The sequence below is a fragment of the Triticum urartu genome, chromosome 5A, assembly GCF_056163025.1.
Source record: "Triticum urartu cultivar PI428250 chromosome 5A, HENAU_Tu73, whole genome shotgun sequence".
Classification (NCBI taxonomy): domain Eukaryota; kingdom Viridiplantae; phylum Streptophyta; class Magnoliopsida; order Poales; family Poaceae; genus Triticum; species Triticum urartu.
Genome location: NC_141877.1, coordinates 643,971,849 through 643,991,376, shown reverse-complemented (window position 1 = coordinate 643,991,376; position 19,528 = coordinate 643,971,849). Strand labels below are relative to the sequence as shown.

Below are 19,528 nucleotides of genomic sequence, written 5' to 3'. Positions count from 1 at the left end.
TTAATCACATAGCGATGTGCACTAGATTATTGACTTTAGTAAACCCTTTGGGTGTTGGTCATATGGCGATGTGAAATGTGGGTGTTAATCACATCCAGATGTGAACTATTGGTGTTAAATCCCATGGCGATGTGAACTAGATTATTGACTCTAGTGCAAGTGGGAGACTGAAGGAAATATGCCCTAGAGGCAATAATAAAGTTGTTATTTATATTTCCTTATATCATGATAAATGTTTATTATTCATTCTAGAATTGTATTAATCGGAAACTTAGTACATGTGTGAATACATAGACAAAACAGAGTGTCCCTAGTATGCCTCTACTTGACTAGCTCGTTAATCAAAGATGGTTAAGTTTCCTGACCATAGACATGTGTTGTCATTTGATGAATGGGATCGCATCATTAGAGAATGATGTGATGGACAAGACCCGTCCGTTAGCTTAGCATTATGATCGTTTAGTTTTATTGCTATTGCTTTCTTCATGACTTATACATATTCCTCTGACTATGAGATTGTGCAACTCCCGAATACCGAAGGAACACCTTGTGTGCTATCAATTGTCACAACGTAACTGGGTGATTATAAAGATGCTCTACAGGTGTCTCCAAAGGTGTTTGTTGAGTTGGCATAGATCGAGATTAGGATTTGTCACTCCGGGTATCGAAGAGGTATCTCTGGGCCCTCTCGGTAATGCACATCACTATAAGCCTTGCAAGCACTGTGACTAATGAGTTAGTTGCGGGATGATGCATTACGGAATGAGTAAATAGACTTGGCGGTAACGATATTGAACTAGGTATGATGATACTGACGATCGAATCTCGGGTAAGTAACATACCGATGACAAAGGGAATAACGTATGTTGTTATGCGGTTTGACCGATAAAGATCTTCATAGAATATGTAGGAGACAATATGAGCATCCAGGTTCCACAACTGGTTATTGACCATAGATGTGTCTCGGTCATGTCTACATAGTTCTCGAACCCATAGGGTCCGCACGCTTAACGTTCGATGACGATTTGTATTATGAGTTATGTGTTTTGGTGACCGAAGTTTGTTCGGAGTCCAGGATAAGATCACGGACATGACGAGGAGTCTCGGAATGGTCGAGAGGTAAAGATTCATATATTGGAAGGTTATATTCGGACATCGGAATGGTTTCGAGTGATTCGGGTATTTTTCCGGAGTACCGAAGGGTTACCAGAACCCTCCGGGGGAATAATGGGCCTTAGTGGGCCTTAAGGGAGAGAGAGGGAAGCCCACGGGGGGTGGCCACGCGCCCCCCTCCTAGGGAATCCGAATAGGACAAAGAGGAGGGGGCGGCGCCCCCCTTCCCTTTCCCTCTCCCTCTCCTTCCTATTCCCTCCGGTGGAGAAAGGAAAAGGGGGGGCGAATCCTACTTGGACTAGGAGTCCAAGTAGGACTCCCCCCATGGCGCGCCCCTCCTGGCCGGCCAGCCTCTCTCCCCCCTCCTTTATATATGTGGGCAGGAGGCACCCCAAAGGCACAGCAAGAAATCTCTTAGCCGTGTGCGGTGCCCCCTCCATAGTTTACTCCTCCGGTCATAGCGTCGTAGTGCTTAGGCGAAGCCCTGTGCGGATCACATCACCATCACCGTCACCACGCCTTCGTGCTGTCGGAACTCTCCCTCGGCCCTCTACTGGATCAAGAGCTCGAGGGACGTCATCGAGCTGAACGTGTGCTGAACACGGAGGTGTCGTACATTCGGTACTTGGATCGGTTGGATCGTGAAGACGTTTGACTACATCAACCGTGTTAACGTAACGCTTCCGCTTTCGGTCTACGAGGGTACGTGGACACACTCTCCCCCTCTCGTTGTTATGCATCTCCTAGATAGATCTTGCGTGATTGTAGGAAATTTTTGAAATTACATGCTACGTTCCCCAACACAGGGAGGTGAACGGAGACGCGGGAGAAGTGGCGGGGAGCCCTGCTGGATGGCCGGAGGTGACGGAGATGCAGATTTCCGGCAGGGGAGTGGTGTGGTGGCCGAGGTAGTGTAGCGACGGCAAGAGAGAATGAAGGAAGGAGACAAAATGGGAAGGATGAAGTCGCAGGGTCCAGGAAGGGTTTTGGGTGAGCCTGGGTGTCAGATTCGTATGTTTCGCGTGTTCGGAATCCCGCAAACCTCCTGCAATTTTGTCTCTGTTTTGCGGGAGAAATCGCGTCCGGACCGCCCCGCGGACCGATACAGGGCCGCATTGGATGGCTCCTGCGGTCCGGACAGCGCGGTCCAGACGGTTGCGGGAGGTTTATGGGTCCGCCTTGGAGATGCCCTTATGTACTTAATCTCTCATATCTTGAAAAAAATATTTATTAGTATTTTTTAACAGATTTATTACTACAATATGCCCATGTTATGAAAAGTTTGACTCATTTCTCCTCCCCCTTCCATCTTGGATTCTTGACTCCACCACTGGTTGCAAGCTTGCATCATTTCTAAACTTGATCGCAATAGCAACATGCCAACATCTCTTTTCAAAATAAGAAGCTAGGCATTAGTTATTTAGTGTTTTGGGTTCAAACGAAGACGAAAGCTGGTTGTGTGCACCATGGAACCATATATCCGAAATTAGGCATGGATCATTCACGTCTTACCATGTACGTATTGTCACGAGATGAGCCCACTCTTGCTAATTCACAAAAATATATGTGAAATTTACTCTTAATTTTATGAATAAGTCCAGACACTCATAGAAAAAAAAAATCCAGCCATACTGCCGCTCCTCGTGCTCTATTATCCACGCCATATGGATTGCCTGATCTGACATCACCAGTGGCATGGCGAAGTTGACCCCACAAGTTTTTCGTCATCCTTTGTGTCTCGGCTATTCCAGGCCTCATTCGGTTTGGAGGATTTTTATAGGAAAAACATGGAAACAAGAATTCCAGAGGAAAATTTCCTATATATGCATTCGGTTTGTAGGAAATACGTAAAGGAATTTCATAGGAATACTATTCATTTCCTATGCTTTTGGAGGAAACTACACATCCACTCAAAACTCATTTTGTGCGTAGGAACGAGGCAAGTCAATTCCTTAGGGTGGCAAGTGCCATCCTATCAAATTCCTATACTACTCCAAATTCCTACGTTTAGATTTCCTCCAAACCGAATGAGCCCCCAAAGTCTGCCACCACCGGCTTGGAGTCCTGGCGCCGCTGCTGGACTTCACAACCTCTGGCCAGGCTCGGGCCTCACTTTTCCACCTGAATCCTAGTCTGAAAAATGAAATGAGTGTTTTTGACAAAAAGAAGAGAACAAAATACTTTATTGTTTTATCTTCAAAATAAATATATTTAATACTAAATACTTTATTGTTTTGACCAAGTTTTTAAAATAAACTATCAATATTTAAAATACTAGTAGATGACTAAAAAATGCAGACGTGTACTTCATGCTGAATCCTTTGTGTTGTGAATGTTGATATTTTTTTTCTTTAAACGTGGACAAAAATGTAAACGTATACTTCATGCTGAATCTTTTGTGTTGTGAATGTTGATATTCTTTTTCTTTAAACGTGGTCAAAGATAGAATCATTTGATTCTTAGAAAAATGAAATATGCACTAAATTTCGGTGCGGAAGAAGTGGTTTTATTAGGTGGCTGAGCCAAGCATGGGCTTGGCGTTTTGAGATCAACATTTTGCAAAGTGCGGCCCGAAACCCGCCCGGGCTGGTCCGCGCTGGATCCGGCTTGCCTGCTCCCTTTCCATGCTTCCATCCGTGCTCCCATTTCATCCTACGGCTGTATTTTTCTCTTTTTTCTTTTTAATCTAATCATCTCCTCCCTAATTTTAAGGGGTGGAGCCGAGCTTTATTTTGTTCCAATCAAATCATGCCACGTATGAGAAAACACGGATGAATGCACGCGGGAGAAGCAGGCAAGTCTCGTCCGTCCGCGCTATGGCCAGCTGGTTTGCTCGTGCGGTCACCCTTCACCCGCCACCCGCAAGAGAGAGACAGCCAAGGGAGACCGCCCGTCCGGTACGAGGAGCTGCTAGCTAGGGCCAGGTGACACGCAGCGAACGGATCAAAGTTGACGGTTTGTCTTGTCTGACTACTACTACTACTCCACTCCAGTACGCAGGCAGGTCTCGCCTTGCCGGCACGAATGTGTTGATTCTCTTCTCCAGAGGCGCAGATCAAAGTTGAACTTACGCAGCACTAGCCCGTTCAAAGAGTTACGGCACTGACCAACTCTTTCGTTCGTCATCTTGCATGCATGCATGCCATCCTTGAACCAGTCACCATCGCCATGCCTATATATGGACGCACGTACACAGCTCACCGCAAACCACCACAACGATCGAGCAAGCAAGCCATCGATCCCACCGCCTCCACAGGAGGGTACGCACCACTCTCACAAGCACAAGCACACACGAACCTCCTACCACCATGGTGACCTTCACGGCGCGCCGGGGCGAGCCGGAGCTGGTGCGCCCGGCGAGGCCGACGCCGACCGAGACCAAGGCGCTCTCCGACCTCGACGACCAGTGGACGCTGCGGTTCTACGAGTCCATCGTCGGCTTCTTCCGTGCCCCGCCGGGCGAGGCGCCCAGGCCGGGCAAGGTGGCCAGGGGCATCAAGGCGGCCGTGGCGGCGGCGCTGGTGTACTACTACCCTATGGCCGGCCGCCTGCGGAAGCTCCCCGGCGGGAATAGGCTGGCGGTGGACTGCACCGGGGAAGGAGTGGCCTTCGTGGAGGCCTCCGCGGACGTGCGGCTCGAGGACCTCGGCCAGCCGCTGGTGCCGCCGTACCCGTGCGTCGAGGAGTTCCTCGGAGACTGCGGTGACACCAGGGATGTACTTGGCAAGCCTTTGCTCTTCCTGCAGGTAATATCATGTTTCTTGATTAGTTGTAGTATTTCATTATGTGGCTTATGGTTGGTGGTGGGATGTTGATTTTCTACATACTATGTATGATGGTTTGAACACTTTATCAATATCAAAATTCTTCTAATTTTTCCGGGATAAATATCAATATTCTAGCAAAATAAAAAAATAAAAGGAGAAAAGAGGGTTGCATCACATAATGAAATTGTTAGCGTCTAACTTTCATGGGAAAAAAGAGCTGTTATATTAGTAAAGTTTTGTCCATCAAATGTTAGCAAATTCCATTCGTCGGTTTTATGTTTTCATAGTAAAATGAATTAAAATCGAAAATTATTTAATGTACTTCAAATATTCATTCTAGTTATATTATTACTTATCACTAGTCTAAATTAAGTTTGTGTTGACGCTTGAATACGATGTCACCAGATACAACTGAGAGAAGTGTATTAATATGATTATCAAAAAAGTGTATTAATATAGAAAGGGAAGGTGAGTGACCCATACCCATGTGCACATGATCATATTAGTTATTTTCATTGCTCGTTTGAATTCCATATATTACAACCTCACCGTATATACATAATGTGTTATGCAGGTGACACAACTAAAATGTGGAGGATTTGTTATTGGGCTTCACATGTGTCATTGCATTGCTGATGGTTTTGGTATTCTTCAATTTATCAAAACTATAGCCGATTTTGGATGTGGTGAACTTATCCCAACCACTTTGCCCGTGTGGAAAAGAGATATCTTCACAGCACGCATGCCACCATCCATTGCACATGTTTACCCGGCATATAAACCATTTCTTCATGGGTTAGAGTGCACGGGAGATGACGTGATCCTATCAACTCCACCAGAATGCATGGAAGTGCAATATTTATTCTTTGGGCCAAATGAGATAGATATTTTGAGAAGCCATGTCCCAGAACACCTCTCTAAATCTACTACAACATTTGAGTTGATTACGGCTGTCATGTGGCGGTGCCGCACATTGGCACTGGGCTATGAATCTACTCAAAAAGTTCGTGTCATGTTTACACTAAATACACGTGGGAGAAGCATTAATGGTGAAAGCGCTGTCCCACGTGGTTACTATGGAAATGCACATTTCTCTCCTATGGTCGAGGTCACCGTCGAGGAGTTGGCTACAAAGCCGCTCGGACATATACTTGAGCTCATGCGCAAAGTCAAGTTGGACACCACAAAGGATCGCATGAAGTCAATGGTGGATTTGATGGCATTATGGCGAGAGCGGTCACCTTTCGGTATGGATAGAACATATGAGGTCAGTGACACAAAGTGGGTTGGAGGCAATGCACTGCAATTTGGGAAAGCTGAGCTGGTTGCTGCTGGCACACCGCATGCTGGAGATTTCACTTCAAAGCTGATAAGCTATCATACCAAGTGTAAGAATAAAGATGGTGAAGACTCAACCGTGGTATCAATCCTACTGCCAAAACCAGCAATGGATAAGTTCACAAAGGAGATGGCATTTTGGCTGAAGAAGTAAAATGGAAATAACATAACAAGTCCACTTTGTTGTATGTATATGTTATTTCCTTCATTTAGTATTATGGTCTAAACACCAACCATAGTTGATTATGTGCTACCATGAAAGTCATGGTGTACTTGTTTCAATGCTTGTATCCTCACTTATGTTTTCCCCAATTTATTAAGCAAATATAAAGAATAAGTCCTCCCTTTGAAATGCATATTGAGGATTCACATGCCCTCCTTTTTGTGAGTCAAGTAACCGCATTCATGTGATGGGAACTTGTAAAGATTATACTTTTTTGAATGTGGAAAACTGATGATCCATATGTACTACACCTACACCAACGAATTGCGAGTTCGAACTTGCTTGTATTATGCGTTTCCACAAAAAGGGGAGTCAAGGTGCTGGTCACTCCTTTCCTTTCTATGTGCTTCATGAGAGGTTCATCTGTTTTTGGTCCAACAAACTACCGATCAAGCATCAATATGGACTTACAAAATTAAATGTCTAAGTAGCTTCGCCTCAGTCAACAATACCAAATGAATGAATGTTGAGTGTATTTGTACTGATCAAACATCAATATATATAGACTTATAAAACGAAATTGTGATCGATTTTCTTCGTGGTCTTTCAGAGTAAGTTTGCCTTGGTCAACATTGCCAAATGGACTATGATCCTCCTCCTCACACACCTCCCTTTTTAAAGCATCTCCAATAGACGCGCCAAATAAAGCACGCGCCGAAAAAGATGCCAATATAGCGCGCGCGATCAAAAACAGCGCTGCAGCAGAAGCTATAAAATAGAGCACGCACAAAAATGAAGCTGCAAATTTAGCGCATGCGGGTTGCGGGGCTGCAAATTTGGGGCACCGGCTTGTGCGCGCGGGCTGCTGCATGTGGGGCCACCGGATTGGGCGCCGTGTTTTTGTGCGTCTGGTAAACCTCCCGCACGCAAAAACACTATTTCAACGCTGCAAAACTTTTTTAGCGTGCGTGTATTGGAGATGCACTTAAGTACTGTGATGAGCCGATGGTAGGCGACCAAGAATTTGAGACAACCAAGCATTTGCAAAAACACAAAAGCCATGTTCCAAAATGCAGGAGCTACATGTTCCACAGGTGAAGAGAGTACTCCCACAAAAAATGACATAAAGGAGACCACGAAATTGAAAAGAACACCAGATGTAGCACAAACCCACAGCAGGCAGGCTTCAACAACACATCGCGCGAACCAATTTGAACATGACTCGCTCGATCGAGACACCAAGATCAGTTTCCGGGTTTATTTTATGTTGCGCACGTAGGACGTTGGTCGATCAGTTCTGCAGCAGCAGGAGCTTGTCGTCGTTGTCCTTGGGCTTGGCGAGCGTCTGCCTGGAGCGCACGCGCGCCTGCAGCCGCGCCATGGCCTGCATGCAGTGCACCGCCACCTCCGCCTGCCGCCGCACGTACGCGCCCCGCGCCACCGCCTGCAGCCTCACCAGGCTCCTCAGCGCCTTGAACGCCCGCCGCGCCTGCAAAACCAAAACGCAGTTTAGATTTAGACGTGCAAATCAATCAAGCGTGGAAGTAACGATCTGGCATGGCGGCCAGCATGGTGAGCACGCGCGCACCAGGTGGGCGCGGAAGTAGGCCTGGATGGTCACCGCGGCGACGTCCTCCCGAGAGAAGCCCTCCCGGCACAGCAGAGCGTACTCCTCGTTAGAGCAGACCGACTCGTCCTCCTTCGCCGGCGCCGGCTCCACGGCCTGCGCGAGCGGCGCCGCCCTGTGGATCGCCTTGGCGACGTCGCCGTTGGCGCGCGGGTTGGTGCTGCTCTCGCGGACGGCGCCGGAGTCCGCGCGGCGCGTCTGCGCCACCGCCTTGCTGGCGGAGTTGAGCCAGCTGCGCCGCGCGGTGCCTGACTTGGACTTTGCGTTGCCGGCCTGCGCGGGCGCGGCGGTGGTCACGCAGCACACGCGCTGTGTCCGCCCGATCGGCGTCGAAGGGGTCCGCGGCGTCCGCGCGGGAGGAGGAGCCAGCGCCGCTCCAGCCGACGCAGCAGCTACCACGGGAGTCCTCGCAGGAGGAGGAGGAGGAGCAACCAGCGGCGCTCCAGTCGACGCAGCAGCTGCCACGGGAGTCCTCGCAGGAGGAGGAGCAACTTGCGGCACTGCAGCCGACGCAGCAGCTGACACGGGAGTCTTCACCGGAGGAACAGCCAGCGCCGCTCCAGCCGATGCCACGGGAGTCCTCGCGGGAGCAGCCGGCGCCACCTCTCGCGCTGGAGCAGCGGGTGCCGCGGGCGCCGGCGCTGGAGCCGCAGGGAATCGGCGGACCTGCTGCGCCCGGCGAGGGGTGCGGGAGCGGACGCCGCAGAGGCGCCTGGCGGAGGGCGTCTTGGGGGTGCGCGGCGTGCGGACGGCGTCCCCGGTGCCGCAGCAGCTGGTGAGCGGCGTGCGCACGCTGCTGTTATCCGTGTCGACGGGGGCGAGAGCGCTGCCCCCGGAAGCTCGGTGGTGGGGGCCGATGCAGCATATGCACGCCGCGCTGCTGCGGCGGCGGGCGTCGCCGGAGGGCTTCGACGGCATGAGGCAGCACATCGCCCGCGTCCTCGGCATCGCAAAGTCGTCGCTGGCGTACCTGGTCGAATGTGGTGCGAGTGCTACGACTTGTGGGAATGGCCGGCAAGGCGGTATAAATGGGCCGGGAGCCGGCCGGAGAGGAGGGAGACGACCGAGGCGATGTGCGCGCCTCTACGGACGTGGGTGTCTGTCGGCGTCGGCGTGGCGGCTTTGTTTAGGGTTAGCGCGTGAGATCGGGGACAGCTTTGTGAGGCGACGACGAGAACGTGGCGGGATGGATGGATGAGCCATGGAAATGTGAACCCAGTTTTTGAAAAGAAAAGAAAGAAAGCAATGTGGTCAACAGAGGCGAAAAAACCCGGTTGTGGCCCGGAGCAAGTCCAGGACTGTTACTGGGCCAGCAAAATATCGCGAGGGCTATGGGCCTGTTTGGTTGCTACAAAATACTATGTGCAAGAGAAAATTCGGTAAAAAAATGGGAAAACGTTTATAATCATCCAACTTATCTCTCTCTCTTTTAAGCCTCCTTCTCTATGCGCCACGTGTGTGCGTCAGGCTGCGGCTGCCCACCGCTTCGCCCCAACCTTATCTTATCTCTAACGCAGCTCCTCCACTCGTTTCTTCTTCTTTCTTCCTTTTACGTCCCATCGCCAAGAGATTAGCCATGGCGAGCAGCCGAGCACCACCACAACAGCTAGGAAAACGGAAGAGTTAGACGCCGGCCGTCGGCACCAACAACCGGAGCTCCTCCGTTGCATCGCTGGAGGTGGCATAGAACACATGGAGGGGAGCCATGGTAAGGACCACCACAACAACGGGGAACCGGGAGGTGATGCCGGTGATACAGATGGCGCTCGTCGATGAACGCCGGTGCTGCAATGCACCAACGCGTCCATGGCCGCCGGTATGCAACACAACAACTTGTCCACGGCCATCATGGTGCGTTACAACCTCGTCCGTGATGCAATGCAACCTCGTGTGCCGTTGCAGTACTCGAGCGCCGGCGGCGGAGCTGCAATGGAGCGCTCGACGCCGGCGGCGGAGCTACAATGGAGCTGCTCGGCTCAGGCGGCGGAGCTCCAATGGAGCGCTCGGCGTAGGCGGCGGAGCTCCAATGGAGCGCTCGACGCCGGCGGCAGAGCTGCAATGGAGCCGCTCGGCGCAGGCGGCGGAGCTGCAATGGAGCCGCTCGGCGTAGGTGGCGGAGCTTCAATGGAGCGCTCGACGCCGGCGACGGAGCTGCAATGGAGCAGCTCGGCGCAGGTGGCGGAGCTGCAATGAAGCTGCAAGTCGCCGGCTACGGAGCTGCAATGGAGCGCTCGTCGATGCCTCCCCCCTGCTCCGACGCACCACTCCCGCGACTGGTCCCGGTGCTGCAGCGCTGCGCTTGTGAGTGGCTCAGTGCAGCGTCGTTGGCGGCTCTTGGGGGCAGCCCGTTGCAGTGAAGCGCTGCTGCCATGCCTAGAGTCTATGGTGTTGCCACGACCGGCGGCGGTAATGTGTTTGCAAGGTGAGGAACGAGCTGGGCAGAGCCTGATGCTGCGAGCGAGCGCGGCATGGCGGCTGCGACTGCGAGCTAGATCAGGGCCGCTCGCTGGAGCTTACCGCGTCTATCTCAGGAATCGCGTGTGCGTGGGGATTTTTTTGAATTGGCTGCGACGCGAGGAAGACGAGGCCACGCGCGGCGTTCTATTGTGTGAGAGCGACGCGGTCTAGGTTGACTAATCCAACGTATCGAGGGATTTGATCGGACGGTTGGGGACCCGACTGATTTCCCGAGGAAATAAGTCGGATGATTCCTAGCAGCCGCAAAAAAAATGTGCATGAGAAAAGGTGCCGCCTGGTCTAAGCCTGAGCTGGGTTTCATTTCGGTGAAATGGAGCAGGGGCAGACCCCCTTTTCCTCTAAAAACTAAGCATGAGTTGGTGATAATTTTTGCCTGACCGGGCAAGTTATTTTTTTATTCATTTTAAATACATGTGGGCATTTCAAATAGACGTCGAAATTTTCTGTATACAGCTTGAACATTTTTTCAGGTACACGTTGAAAAATAAATACACATTGAACATTTTTCTAAATACATGTTGAACATTTATCAAATGCACATTGAACATTATTAACTTTTAAAACATTTATATTACATTGTATATATTTTATTTGAAATTACACAAACATTTATCTGACTTGTCTGAACTAATGTTTAAAAGTGTCACCAACATTTTCTTGAATGGTACGAAACATTTATTTAAACTATGCAAAACTATTTTAACATTGTATAATTTTTTTCTAAAATGTGACAACTATTTTTAGAAATTTGTGAACATTTTTCTAATGGAACGAATCCCTTCTCGAAACAGCGCAAACAATTTTTCTGCACAACATGAATATTCTTTAATTGCGTAATGAAGGCTTTTAACTATTTAATTCGGGTATTTTCCATTTCAGAAATATAAATAGAAGTAACAGATATAAAAAGGAAAAACACAAAGGAAACTAATCTATCACTTCTAGGTCGGGCCACTAAACATTGTGCTTCACCCAAGGCGATAGTCACACGGTCCGCTTAAAAACCACGGCATGTTTGAGTAAAAGGATTGGATAAGTGACAACGACCCAAGTTATTACGGTGTATCATGCATACAACAACACCAAACTATTAAACAATTTTAAGGTGTGGCGGAAGCCTACCCTTGCCAGATTATTGCCTCCACCACTGCTCACGTCTGCTATTTTTTTACTATTATTTTATTCCTGTTTTTAGATTTAATGGGCTATTCAACCAGTCTTCTTATGTTTTTACTTTGATTTACTTTCTATTTTCAAATTAGTTGTTTTCGAATCATCTTTTAAATCACAAAATATATTAAGATTCGCTAACATCATATAGAAATAGTAAAAAACATGAATATTGTTTTAATTCGTGAACAGTTTTTATTCATGAAAAAAGTTTATTTCATGATTTTTTTTAATCAAATTCGAAACACCTTTTGAATTTGCAAATATTTTATTCAAATTTAGAAACATTTTCCAAAATTCTCCAACATTTTTACTAAATCGCAAATATATTTTGAAACTCACAAACATTTTTCAAAGTCATGAGCATTCTTTTTAATTTATAAGTGTTTTTTAATTAATTAGGAAAACAATTAACATGACTAGGCGGATCGCAGCGGCCGCGTCCGCCACCATCGCTACATGAGACGTGTCCAATTGAGGGCCCGCATACCATCCTTCATTGAATGCGCTTCTACAATAAAGGCTATATTTTGGAAACATATGCAGTGTTGCAATGGTCTACGATGGATCTATGTTTTGCAACAAACCTCTGTTGCAGAAATTTGCTGCAATAAGACCTCAGTTACAAAATATGGCAGCAAAACCTCAGTTGTAATTTTTTTTTGGCAACAAAATAGATGTTGCCAGAAATTCTCTAATAAGACATGTGTTGTAATGGTGGGGATGGGCTTGACCGCTCATTGTGGCAGATCATAAAGCTCACGACCTGACTGATCTTTTTAAAAGACCAGCCGGCGGGCGCGTAGCACGCCCTAATTTACTAGCATTTAAAATCCATAACCTTTTTTAGTTCCTAAATAATACTTACAGGATATTTTTTATTTCTGGACATTTTTTTAAAAAATGGAAAGTGTTTAAATAGAAACATGACCCAAAAAAGCGGCTGAATAAATAAATAAATAACGCATGGGCCGCACGGCTCCAGATGCGCGTTTGGGTGACTCCCAGCGTCCTACGCGAGAGGTAGGCAGTTGATAATCTCCCAAGCTGGCCCATAAGCGGGAGAGTTCTTTGTTTTTCTATTTTCACATCATCTAATTTGTATTTCTCAACAAAAAAACTTCATCCGATTTATTTACAGTTTTAGCGTCCGTATTTCCTTATTATTTAATTCTTTTTAGTTTTCTTCTCTTTATATTAACTTTTTTAAAATCACTACCATTTCATCAAATTCTTGAACATTTTCTAAATTCACGAACATTTGACGAATTTGTAAAAAGATTAGGTCACAAAAATGAAGTTTTAGGACATATTTTAAGTTTTCTAAATGTTTTTCAAATTTGAGATTTTTTTTCGAATTTGCGATAATTTTCTCAACTCTTGAAAAAACATTCAAATATGGGAACATTCTAAAATTGTTGAAAAATTTAGATTTTATATTTTTTAAAATGCAAACATTTTCTGGATTTTTTTTCAATAAGATTTTTATGATTCATGATCATTTTTTGAATTCTCAAACCATTTTTGAATCATACATAGTGGAAAAGGGAAGAAATACAGAAGTCGCAGTAGAGCTGGCAATGAGTGGTGCGCTAATGAGCTCACCCACCTCACAGGCTAACGATCAAGCTGTGGTGATCGCTCGATATGTCGTCGCTATAAGCGGTACATAGAGCCCTGACATCTGGGCATTTGGACAATAGGTGAAAAAAAGTAGCCCACCTTGTGCATTCATGGAATAAAAAACATTAAAAAAACTCGACCACCTTGTCCTCTATCAGTTTGGACTTTGGGTGAACTGATCGATGCCCATTAAGTATGATTTACGGCATTCATCGGTCCCACATCTAAATCTCATAGAGGTTTGGTGTTTGAGATGAAAGGGGGTACTCACAAATATTGAGCATAATCATATGCACATATTTCCACCTGTTTGAGATTTCGCTTAAATTGGCCGGTGCATACAATTTGGTACTAGGGCCTCTCTCAGTTCAAGATCCAGCTAGCGCAACTTTAATAAAAATATAATCTACAAACCATCATACGTCCACAATAATGCCCGATATCAAGGATTTTGCTCTATGACCTAAGAAATCTCAACGGAGGGATTTCAAAATTCTCTAGTCTCAATTTGAATCAATCATTAGACGGCATTGGTGTGATCTTATGTCTACGTATCTACGTAAGACATATATAAATATATGCTACAAGCCTATAAGACGGCGACAAGTTGAGGTGGCATGTGCTTAATTAGTGAATGGCTTGCCAAGTTGGCATGACGCTCGTATCTTACAGGCATGTATCTACAGCTGATTATATGGCTTTGGTGAGCTTTTCATGTTTGCCTCAATCAAGAGCCACATTCTCCAGTGATCATTAGTAGGTCGAAAGATATTCTCGGATGCACGAAAGGCTTCACGCCCGGCTTTTCGAAGATGAATGCCACAACAAACGGCCAGCACTTGGAAGATATTCTAACCAGAAAAACCTCCAAACGGTGGCCGGAGACGATCAAGTGCTGTCTTACATGGCGTACAAGTCCGTATACAGATATTTCCATATATTTCACAAGTGGGATGGCCGTCACCAACACAAAAGGCCCTAGCAATTCCTTTCGTATATATTGCACACAAAGTGGTTCGTCAACATTAACAAATGCAGGCCAGATTGCGGAGGAGATCGAAAACGGAAGTGGGTTCGCTACAAATTCGCTGGCCTGCAAGTGTGCAGAAACGGGTAAGTTGGATTCGGCAGCAAAATAGTGGTTAGCTAGGCGGAATCGGTTCTGCGAATTCAACAATTTTTTCTATGCACCAATTGCCTGCCTTCCCGGCAGAATTTGCTTTCGATTTAAAATACGCCATGGGAAAAGAAGAATCAAATGCCCGCGTCTTTTCCGCCTCGGCTTTTTGGCAGTTAGGGTTCTCCACTGACAGGCGTATATCTGCTTCGTATGCCATGCATGCTGAGGAGGACAGAGATCGTCACTTCCGAATTTTGATAGCAGTTGCTTGCGCATCTGGTCCTGGCATGGACGAGTCAAAAAGGACCGAGAGAGCAGGGGTAAAACTTGACCACGAATGGGTGCAATGGCGCACTTGTTCCCGTCAGATTTACTTTCCCAGACCAAATCTTTGCTGGAATCGGTTCGATGCCAAGATTGACCGCACGGCGACAGATCAAGGGGTTGATGGAACGTCTCGGGTTTAGGGTATCTCGAGGTCATCCCCTACTCTCTCACAAATGTCCATCCAGGCTATTCGGACACAAAAATACACTTAAAGGCATCCGACAAATTCATCACATATGTCCTCACTGACCGAAAACCCTAAGTTCATCACAAATCTGGAGGAGAGATGGGGCAGTCCGAACTATCTGCCACGTCAGTCCAAGCACACGGGGCTCAACGCCGAGCCCACTTCCCCTTCCACTCCCCGTACCCATTTTCTTTCTCACCTGCCAAACCAGTCGCATCACCGCCGTTCATACCATTCTCGGGCCCAACAGATCTAGCTATTGTCATCAACAGGCCGATGAAGATGTCGAATGAACCCATACACTCGCACGACACATGACTACTGGGGGAATTCAAGGTCCACATGTCTCACATTTGCGGTGTGCTGGGTTGTGTCCTCGAATCGAGCTCCTAATGCGACCACACGCCATCTCCGCTGCAGGTCTAGCCGCCACCGCCAACCCTTCGTGTGCTAGCATCGCCTCCGCTGTCCCATCGCGGATTCAGCTGCCACACGCCCTCACATTGCGAATCCAGCGGCCACGAGCCATCCCTAGGTGTGTCGCGCTTAAGCGCCGCCTTCCCCTTACCCCGGCAGATCCGATGAGAACGCCGATTGGGATGTTCTTGATGCGTCATTTGATGAGGATCTCATTGCATCGGAGGAGAAGCCACGTCCAGGAGGGTACTCTGGTCTGATGTAGTTCGGTGTCGCGCCATCGAAGCAAGGCGGCTTCAGAAGTCCATCAAAGCTTCTGCGGCTGATGCCGACGAGGAATGAGGCTAGTCACAATGGAAAGTGTCATATATAAATATCATGCATATGATATACTAGTGTATGATACTGCCTTCATGATGCTTAGTTACATAGCTTAGTATCATAATGGCCTCACTTATTGTTATGCATAACACATACTAGTACATCATTTAATATGATACGTATCATATCATGATACTTAATCATCTTTTTTCTCATTTAATTATGTGCGCCTCAGCAAAAATGTCTAGCTGTCATGCATGATACTGCCTATGATACTTCTGTTGTGACCAGCTTGAAAGGGTTCTTCGGACGAAGATGGCTACAACCAACGCCCTTTGAACTTCATGATCCACCTCAACTCTAGTGCATCTTTTACCACTCGTTACTAGTTTAGTTTAGTCGTTTTATCGCCGTTTAGCATGTCTTGGTCGTTTACGTATGTAGTTATTAGTCGTCGATGTTGTATGTATAATTATCTGGAAATTTGCAATGGCACGCGAGTGTGCGGACACTCACCTATCAAGCCCTATCGATTGCTCAATTTGTCTCGCGATTCATAAAGTAATTGAATCCCACACGAGGGCCCAGTAAAAAAGATCCCTCAAAAACTTGAAACTTACAGTTTTTGCATCTAAAAATGCCAAGTTTCAACAAGTTTCAGAGATATAATTTTAAGCAATTTTTTCTGTCAGTCGTAGACACAAAATAATTGATTTTTATCGGTCGCTCGTACTAAGTTTCAACATTGACACTTATCCTATTTTTTAAAATTGCCAACATATATTCAAAATTGATGTTACTTCAAAATGCTGATCACGAAAAAAACACAAATATGAAAATAGAACTTAATTTTAAAAAAGATATAGAACTTTGAAAATCGAAAGCCAAAATACAAAAAGGCGGCACCAGGGCATGGGTGGCCCGCACTTGCGTGTCGTAAATCCTCGTCCTATAATTATCAGTCGTTTTACTATGGTACTATGAATATGTGATGTATGTTTAACCATATTTGGAAGCCTGCGATGTGGACTATGAATTGTGTGAAGTTATGTTTAATCTAAGTTTGGGGAAAAAGTGGTTTGCGGAACATGGGATCGAAAAAATGGGTAGTGTCTCCTCAGGTATCTCTACTTTTTGGATAAGTGAGGATGTCCACAAATATTTGGGAAGGTCTCTTAGCTTGGTATATTAAGATGGAATTACCACAAATGTGTCAGAGAGATAGAGAGAGAGAGAGAGAGAGAGAGAGAGAGAGAGAAGTGTCTCCATGCCCCCACCCCCACCCCGCGCCATCTCCTCTAAGGCAACTTTGGGGATAACCCTAGCGCCGGCGGCGCGTTCCCCTCATCCTTTCCCTTCCCTCTACGGCTGCCAGAGGGGCTCTACGGCACGGGTGCGTGGCCCTGATGAAGGTGGCGGTGGGGTTCTGGCAGCTCCATCGCATATTGTGGGCTTTGGCTCCCGGGGTGATGGCCTGGACCGGTGGCGCACAGTGTGATGGGCAGCATCGGCGGGTGCAGGTGCGTCACCTTCCACGGCTACATGGGCGGCATGGAGGCGATGGACGGCGTCGGTGCGGCGGATCCTCGCAAGTCTGCCGGAGTTCCATGAGGAGATTAGTCCCTGACTCGATCTGCTTCGATCTGTGACGGCGTCGGCCCTAGCAACTACGGTCGTCTTCTCTCGGTGTTGGCTGGACGGATCTGGCGGGTGGGCGAGGATCAGGGGGAAACCCCTGGCCGGCGCGGTGTCCTCCCCAAAGTCGATGCCTTGCGACGCCAATCCCTTCCTTGAGGCTTTAGTGTGGATCCTCTCTCTCCATCCTCCCCCCTGAGCTCAGGCGAAAGCTTATGTTCCTCTGCTTTGGGCGACGATGGCAAATGGGTGCCGTTCTCCTTCCTGAAGGCGTCGGCCGGAGACTACTCAAGGTGGTGGAGTTGTTGGTGATTCGGAGTCGACTCGTGATAGTATGGTCTATCTGTTGCATCCCACTCGGCTCCTGGTGCTCCCTCAACCGATGCATGGTGATGCCCTCTTCGTGGATATGCGCCATCATTTGACATATCGTGTTCGGCGCTCTATCTTGTCGCTACCAACGTTGGTGCTCATTTGGTCGACCATCCATGTATGTGGGTCTGGTGTTGTGCTTCTCCTTTGGTAGCTTGGGCACCTTGAGCTAGGTTTTAGTGGGAACCACTATGCCGTCCACCGGTGCGGCCCCCGTTGAGCTTGAATGAACGGGTGTGGCCCTTTGCAGCGGTGGAGATAGATCAGGTGCTAGAGTGTTCATGTTTGGCTCTTTGGATGTAGCCGGCACATGATACTTGCACGGTGGTGCCCGCATCTCGAGACCTTATTTTGCTAGTTGGTGTTGGCAACACTGGTCGTCGACAACGGTGCTCTATGCTTTGGCTCAATGTTGTAGTTGCCTTTGAGTTGTTGTGCTTAGCACTTTTTTCACTTTGCTTTTATTTCTTCTATATTGTATATTATGGTGACTTTTTAATCCTAGCCGGTTGATAATTTTGTTAATTCAAACTCCTCTGGGGCCGGCGTCTTTTCTCTAAACAAAAGTATGTGTGACCCGGTAGAACCGTAGTCGTTCACTACTTCTATTGAACATGAAAGGTTTTTTCAGCCGTTGAATTGTGCTTTGGACCGGTGCTAGCATGGATTTCTGGATCACCGTTACACATGCACGTACGTACGCATGCATCCAAATGCGACGCACGGCTAGTCAGCGTGACACTCGTACGTACTTCCTCTGTTCGGAATTACTTGTCGCAGAAATGGATGTATTCTATTTCTGCGACAAGTACGTCGATCTGGCTGGCTGGCATCTCTGCTTGCATCACTGGTAGAAAAAGGGCCTATAGTCCCGGTTCGTAAGGGCCTTTAGTCCCGGTTCAGGAACCGGGACTAAAGTGTCGGTACTAATACCTCCACCCTTTAGTCCCGGTTCAATCCAGAACCGGGACTAAAGGCCCTCCACGTGGGCAGTGCGCAGAGCCCAGTCAGGAGACCCTTTGGTCCCGGTTGGTGCCACCAACCGGGACCAAAGGGTCTCCTGACTGGGCTATGCGCACTGCCCACGTGGAGACCCTTTGGTCCCGGTTGGTGGCACCAACCGGGACCAATAGGCATCCACGCGTCAGCACTTCTGTGGCTGGGGTTTTTGTTTTTTTTTGAAAGGGGGGGGGGTTGGGGGTTTTAGGGGGTTAATTTAGGTTTTCATATATTGTGTTAGCTAGTTATAATTAATAGAGAGAAGTGTCCTCTGTTATGTCTGTGCTTGGTCGACGCTACGTACTATACATACGTATATAGAGAGGACTAGACACGCTAGCTAGCTAGTAAGCAAACGAAGGAAACAGAAGATCGTCATGAACATATATGCATATATACAGAGAGAAGTGATATCGACCACCTCTCCTTCTCCGAGAGATTGGTCGAACAACAAGTTCTCGTATATCTATCTGACACTACCGGCTACATATATACAGTAATTATCTCTTACAAATATAATCATACGGACTCAGGGTTAACATAGAATTCTCCGTCTTCAGGGATCACGTGGTCAAGAAAGAATGCCGCCAATTCCTCTTGAATTCCTCGCATGCGAGCTGGTGCTAGGAGTTCATCCCGCTTCCGAAACATCTAATTTAAAGAAGGGGGTCAATACATATATATATGAATGAATGAAACTCAACACAAATGATGGTAATAAAATAAAATTGTGAATGTTGTTATTTACGTACTTCATATTGTTCGTCAGTGTAGCCCCGCTCACAGGTCGTGTGGCGGATGGACTCGCAAACATAGTAACCACAGAAATCATTCCCTTGTTGCTGCCACAACCACTTTACAAGAAATAGAG

At 47.4% G+C, this 19,528-nt stretch overlaps 3 protein-coding genes across 3 annotated transcripts; 2 read left to right on the top strand and 1 right to left on the bottom strand.

Moving 5' to 3' along the window:
• Positions 1-4,332: 4,332 nt before the first annotated feature.
• On the top strand, positions 4,333-6,591 carry LOC147973708 (acyl transferase 1-like). Its single transcript, XM_087525075.1, has 2 exons — positions 4,333-4,859; positions 5,455-6,591. The coding sequence occupies exons 1-2, from the start codon at positions 4,422-4,424 to the stop codon at positions 6,370-6,372; spliced, it is 1,356 nt and encodes a 451-aa protein (XP_087381201.1). The 5' UTR covers positions 4,333-4,421; the 3' UTR covers positions 6,373-6,591.
• Positions 6,592-7,419: 828 nt separating this feature from the next.
• On the bottom strand, positions 7,420-9,098 carry LOC147973707 (uncharacterized). The gene is made up of 2 exons (XM_087522216.1): positions 7,970-9,098; positions 7,420-7,870 (listed from the first exon to the last, which is right to left on the bottom strand). The coding sequence occupies exons 1-2, from the start codon at positions 8,954-8,956 to the stop codon at positions 7,673-7,675; spliced, it is 1,185 nt and encodes a 394-aa protein (XP_087378342.1). The 5' UTR covers positions 8,957-9,098; the 3' UTR covers positions 7,420-7,672.
• A 223-nt stretch (positions 9,099-9,321) lies between these two features.
• On the top strand, positions 9,322-10,934 carry LOC125515640 (uncharacterized). The gene is made up of 2 exons (XM_087522217.1): positions 9,322-9,824; positions 9,911-10,934. Exons 1-2 carry the CDS (start codon positions 9,714-9,716, stop codon positions 10,199-10,201), a joined length of 402 nt encoding a protein of 133 aa, XP_087378343.1. The 5' UTR covers positions 9,322-9,713; the 3' UTR covers positions 10,202-10,934.
• Positions 10,935-19,528: the final 8,594 nt, after the last annotated feature.

Coding starts and splice junctions, on each gene's coding strand:
- LOC125515640 (XM_087522217.1), top strand. CDS start 9,714: ATGGTAAGGACCACCACAACAACGGGGAACCGGGAGGTGATGCCGGTG. Junction 9,825..9,910: donor CAACGCGTCCATGGCCGCCG/GTATGCAACACA, acceptor GTGCCGTTGCAG/TACTCGAGCGCCGGCGGCGG.
- LOC147973707 (XM_087522216.1), bottom strand. CDS start 8,956: ATGCCGAGGACGCGGGCGATGTGCTGCCTCATGCCGTCGAAGCCCTCC. Junction 7,871..7,969: donor CCTACTTCCGCGCCCACCTG/GTGCGCGCGTGC, acceptor TTGGTTTTGCAG/GCGCGGCGGGCGTTCAAGGC.
- LOC147973708 (XM_087525075.1), top strand. CDS start 4,422: ATGGTGACCTTCACGGCGCGCCGGGGCGAGCCGGAGCTGGTGCGCCCG. Junction 4,860..5,454: donor AGCCTTTGCTCTTCCTGCAG/GTAATATCATGT, acceptor TGTGTTATGCAG/GTGACACAACTAAAATGTGG.